A 6,000-nucleotide genomic window follows, 5' to 3' on the forward strand; every position below is an offset into this window, starting at 1 on the left:
ACTGAAAATCAAGACATCCAGGTTTGGTTTCTGTCTCAATTTTACAATGCTTTTCTAGCTTACTAGCAAATACCAACCCCTCTGACTCCATTTCTCATCTCCTGATTGGTGGACATCACAATATAGTAACTAGTGTATAAATGTAGTGCCAGGAATATTATCTATCTTGTCTCTAATTTTCACAGTTCACAAAAATAGGCATTATTTACCTATTTTACAGGTGAGGAAACTGAGGCTTAGGGAGATTATGTTTTCCGAGAAACTGAGCCAGTTAATAGCTGAGCTGGAATTTAAACCCAGCTCTGCCTGACTCCTGCCTAGAGCCCATGGCCCTTGTATTACACCACTATGCTCATATCCTAGTATGTGTGGTCCTAATACAGTTTGGGGCGTCCCTGGCGACTCAGACGGTAAAAGAATCCGCCTGCGATGAGGGACACCTGGGTCCGATCCCTGGGTTGGGAAGATCCCCTGGAGGAGGGCATGGCAATCCACTCCAGTGTTCTTGCCTGGAGAATCTCCATGGACAGAGGAGTCTGGCGGGCTACAATCCATGGGGTCTCAAAGAGTTGGACATGACTGAGCGACTAAGCACAGCACAGCACAATACAGTTGGGAGATCACTAAGTACCACATTTGAAGGACTACTAGCAGATAAAAATGATAGAACATTAGACTGAAAAAATATACTGATACTTTATTATCAACTGAAAATGAACTTTCAGTAAAAGATTTTAAAACTGTGCTGTAGACTCTTATTACTAACACAGAAATGTATAAAATGATCCTGCTTTTACAGGTAACACTGTTAATTAAATTGGAAAGTATGCCTATTCCTGCCATTGAAATAAAGTTGTTTTGAAAGCCCTACTAAACTGCATGCATAAATTTTAAAGTATTAGGTAAAATTAAAGAGGGAAAAAGTGACACAACTGATAGAACAGAAAAAAATCAAGAGAATTTTGTACCCATCCCTCCCCTTTGAAACAGACAAAAATACCCTCAGATAGTCAAGAAAAGAGGATGAGCAGATGTTTAACAGTGGACATCTACACAAAGCATTTACATTCTGTATCAACCTATGTTCACCACTGCAGATGTATGAAGATACTACATCACAATGATGGTTTCTCTGGCAGAAGTCAAGATGTTTCCCCAAGTTTCTCTATCATGTCTTATAACAGTAACACGTTCAGGAGATAATTCACAAACTATTCTCCCTGTGTGGTCACTGACTTTTTTTTTTTTCAGTTTAAAATCTGGCGGGGTGGGGAGGGTAGAGGGGGGACGAGGGCGAATGCAGAGCATGATTAGTAATCAATGTAACCTAAAAGTAAAACCGGAATTGAAGCGTCAAGTTACCTTTTACCGGTAATGCGCCCTGTAAGTAAAAGCATCTGTGAGTTCAACGTGAAAAGTACTGTACACACTTCGGAGACACGTCCTAATGCGTGATCTGCCACATGGCAACTTCTTTACATAAAAATCATCATTGCCTCTATGACCCTGGGTCCTTTCCCCAACAACGGCCAAGGTGTTGATCCCCGTGACCCGGGATAATCCCCACACAGGTAAGTGACACTCTGACCGTGACAACTCTCCTGGAGTTTGATCTCCATATAACTTCTTTCCACTTCTTCTTTTCTTTTCTTTTCCTTTTTTAACCTCCGTTAGAGCTTAAAAACCACACAAACCGCCCATTAAAGGGGCGTTCTTCCCCTGACCCACACTCTGCATTACAAAGAGTCATTCCCTAACTGGATAAACAGCGAGAGAAAGCGCAGGCAAAACTGCAAATTCAGAAAAACCCGCAGGAAAAGAAAGAGAAAACTGAGGAAGGCAGAAGGTGGGGAAGCGCAGAGCCCGCCTGACTCCCGAGACCCCAGGAAGGAGGGACCCCTCTCCCCGGCAGCGCCAACGCGCACGGCCGCCGCCTCCCCTCCGCTCACCTCGATCTCGCGGATGTTGTTGGAGGTGACGAAGATGCCGATGCCAATGGGGATGAAGATGAGGCCGATGATGAAGAAGGTGGGCAGCACCGTGCCAGCCGTCAGGATGGGCTGCCAAGCCGGCAGCCGTTGCTGTTTGAAGGCCGTGTTATCTGGTCTCCGGGTCTTAGCGGTACCTCCGGGAGGACACGGGGGCCCGCCGTCCACTTCATCCTTCGCGTTATAGTTCATCGCCATCGACCCCCGGGGCGCGGCTCCACGACGCGCAGGTGAACGGCCCAGGGGACCCGCCTGCTGACCCTGACAGAAGACGCGCAGGCGCCGCCGCCGCCGCCGCCGCAAAGGCGGAAGGGGCGGGACTCCCGTCCGCAGTCAGCCGCCGACCGGAAGCGAGAGTCGGCGGGGGACGCCAAAGGGAGGGAGAGAGGAAGGAGGGAGAAGACTGAGGGACAAGGGGAGGGGGAAAGGGAGGAGGATGGAAGGGGGAGGGAAGAGGCGGACGCACGCTGATCATCTGCCCTGTGACGACAAAGTGAGGGCCTCTATCCCCGGAGCGTGAAGCTACGTTGGCGCATGCGCGGCCCTGGGGAGGGTGGGGCGAAGAGGCCTCGGCGCTTGCGCCATAAGCGCGTCTTCCACTCGGCTCACGGAAGCTTCTGTTCGCGGGCAGCTACCTGTCCGCTGTTTTGGTATCGTGGCGACGGCTGTTTCAGGTGGTTGACGGATCCGCCCGGCCCGCACTGCTTCTGTTAGCCGAGGAGCGGATGGCTTCAACGCCAGCTAGGTGTTTGCTTTACTTCGAAGTCCTCTGTGAAGGGGAGCGCAGCATTGGAAAGGCGACACAGAGAGAGCCTGAGCCTCGTGGCATTGGCAGTATTTGCTTGAGTTATAAAACCACGACTTTGTCTACTTAAAAAAATAAACCTCCACTCAAGGTGCGAGGATAAATATTAAGTGGGATGTATATGGTTGGTGACCTTCTTGTTCTCAGGAATAAATCATGTGACTGGGTTTACCCTGTTATCATGCGTATAATTGCTCTGACTTGTTTTTCCACCATTAGTGATCTCCAGGTTACTCTGTATTGTATGTCCACGTTTATCTTTTGCATATTGATTTAAGTCTTAAATCACAACTTTTAAAAGTTATGCCCCGTTCATAGTTATTAAAATTATTAATAATTTTAAACTAAAAATTATTAATAATTATTTAATAACAGGCGATATTCCCTATGCTGTAAAGTACACCTAATAATTGGTACATTTTAATCCCCTGCCCCCACCTTGCCCCTCCTTTCCCTCTCCCCACTAGTTTGTTCTCTGTTTCTTTTTTGTTATATTCACTAGTTTTACTTTTTTAGATTACACAAGTGATGTTATATAGTAGTTAAACTTTCTCAGTCTGACTTATTTTGCTTAGCATAACTTCCAGGTCTGTCCAAGTTGTTGCAGATGACAAATTTTCATTCATTCCTATGGCTGTGTAGTATTCCATTGTGTGTGGTCTGTGTGTGTGTGTGTGTGTGTGTGCACGCGCACACGTGCATGTATCAACTCTTTTCCGTTTGTCTGTTGATGGACATTTAGTCTGCTTCCATGCATGCTAATCTGTTGTGTCCCATTCTTTGCAGCTGTATGGACTGCAGCCGCCAGGCTCCTCTGTCCATGGGATTCTCCAGGCAAGAATACTGGAGTGGATTGCCCTGCCCTTCTCCAGGGGATCTTCCTGACCCAGGGATCAAACCTGTGTCTCTTACATCTGCTGCACTGGCAAGAGGATTCCTTCTTACCACTAGGCCCATCTGGAATGCTGCTATGCATATAGCTTTTCAAATTACTGTTTTCATTTGGGGAAGATAAATACTCAGGAGTGGAATTACTGGGTCATATGGTAGTTGTATTTTTAATTTTTTTGAGAAACCGCCATACTTTTTCCAACAGTGAATGCACCAATTTACATTCCCACTAAGTGCACAAGGGTTCCCTTTTCTCCATATCCTTACCAACATTTATTATTTGTGGTATTGATGAAAACCATTCTGACAGGTGACTTCCCAGGTAGCTCAGCTGGTAGAGAATCCACCTGCAATGCAGCAGACCCCAAGTTCAATTCCTGGGTCAGGAAGTTCCCTTGGAGAAGGGATAAGGCTACCCATTCCAGTATTCTTGGGCTTCCTTGTTGGCTCAGATGGTAAAGAATCCACCTGCAATGTGGGAGACCTGAGTTCGATCCCTGAGTTGGGAAGATCCCCCTGGAGGAGGGCATGGAAACCCACTCCAGTATTCTTGCCTGGAGAATCCCCATGGACAAAGGACCCTGGCAGGCTACAGTCCATTGGGTCACAAAGAGTCAGAAACAATTGAGCAACTAAGCACAGCACATCACATTCTGTCAGGTAACAGGTGATATCTCATTGTGGCTTTGATATGCATTTCTCTGATGATTTGTGATGTTTTCATGTGCCAGTTGGCCATCTGTGTGTCTTCTTTGGAAAAACATCTGTTCACATCTTTAATAAGTCTTTTATTAAAGACTTAATAATCCTAATAATCTATAGCTCTTATTTTACTTTTGATAATTAAAAAAACTTCAACGAAGAATGGCATTATTATAAAATGAAATTTTGTGCAGACGCTGAAAAACTACCAAGGATTTAATGGCCCATGGAAATACTCATGATACAAAAAGTGACTTAATCATAATACCAAAGTAGTATAACTATATAGTATAAAAAATAAATAGTAATAACCTCCACTGACTGGATGGAGAATGTTTTTCCTCTACTTCTTTGCAATCTTGTATTTTCCAAATTTTCTGCAGGAAGTATTTATTTGTAGAAAAGAATTTTTTAATTATATATAACCCATGTTAAATTGGCATCTTTGAAATCCAGAACAGAGAGTAAGTCACATCACTTAAAAAAAAAAAAAGGTCCCCAAACTTTACTTTCTTTAAGGCTTTGTCTATAGTTAGGCCTTCTGGAAGGTGAACTAAGGGAAGGGGAACTAAAAGATTGCTTGGGCCTCATAATTTACAATTATATGTATTTTCAAAAAATGACTGCAAGTTTCAAGGGATGAGCCAATCTAATATTTATCTGGCAGATAACTGATTTGCTCATATAGCAACATTTATCTCTCAAATAATTAGCATAGCACTGGTAACATAAGTTGGTCTATATGTTGTTTTGATCTATGTAAATTTCCTTTCAACCTCAGGCACAAGTGGAAAAGATTCAGCTATCAAAGCTAATGGAGAAACGTTTTGCTAAGTTCTGTTGGCTTGTGTGTGTTAGTTGCTAAGTCGTGTCCAACTGTTTGCAACCCCATGGGGTGTAACCCATCAGGCTCCTCTGTCCGTGGGATTTTCCAGACAAGAATCCTGTAGTGGGTTGCCATTTCTTTCTCCAGGGTCTGTTGGCTTGTAAATATATATAAACAACAATGGACATAATGCAAAAATATAAAACATAAGGCAAGTTTTCTTCTCCCCATTTCTGCTTGCATCATTATACCCACTAAAAATATGATAGTTCCTTAAGTCAGAGATCCCCAAACCCTGGTCTGCAGATTGATACCAGTCTATGGCCTATTAGGAACCCAGGCAGCACAGCAAGAGGTGAGCAACAGGCAAGTGAAGGTTCATCTGCTGCTCCCCATTGCCCGCATTACCCCCTCCTCCATCCCTGGAAAAATTATCTTCCACAAAACCCATCTCTGGTGCCAAAAAAATTGGGGACCGCCGCTTTAAGTGGGCTGGTATTCCAGCATTTTGTGAGACTGGTCAAGTATTTTGCTTTCAGGGTTTTTTTGTTGTTGTTATTCTAGTGACCTGAGTGATCGTGATACATTTTTTCTGATATACTGTTTTTATTTTGTATTTTTTAGTTTTGTTTGTTCATAGAAAAGATTAACTTCTTGTTTCTTCTTTTCTAATTAAAAAGTCCATTTTGACTAAAATATAGACCTGTGTGGCTGGGTCCCTTGTGTTTAGCTGGGTCCCTTGTGTTCAGCTGGGTCCCTTGTGTTTAGCTGGGTCCCTTGTGTTTAGC

General features: G+C 44.1%; 1 protein-coding gene across 1 annotated transcript in view; it reads right to left on the bottom strand.

The window, feature by feature from the left end:
- CDC50A (cell division cycle 50 P4-ATPase accessory subunit A) overlaps nt 1–2,465 on the bottom strand; it is a 37,797-nt gene extending 35,332 nt beyond the window's left edge. Inside the window, 2 exon segments of the mRNA XM_081530780.1 lie at nt 1,950–2,289; nt 2,291–2,465. Of these exon segments, the coding sequence (XP_081386906.1) occupies nt 1,950–2,289; nt 2,291–2,463 (513 nt within the window). The 5' untranslated portion in view covers nt 2,464–2,465.
- Nucleotides 2,466–6,000: the final 3,535 nt, after the last annotated feature.

The sequence above is a fragment of the Giraffa tippelskirchi genome, chromosome 9 (assembly GCF_054371585.1).
Source record: "Giraffa tippelskirchi isolate mGirTip1 chromosome 9, T2T-mGirTip1v1.2.pri, whole genome shotgun sequence".
Lineage (NCBI taxonomy): Eukaryota > Metazoa > Chordata > Mammalia > Artiodactyla > Giraffidae > Giraffa > Giraffa tippelskirchi.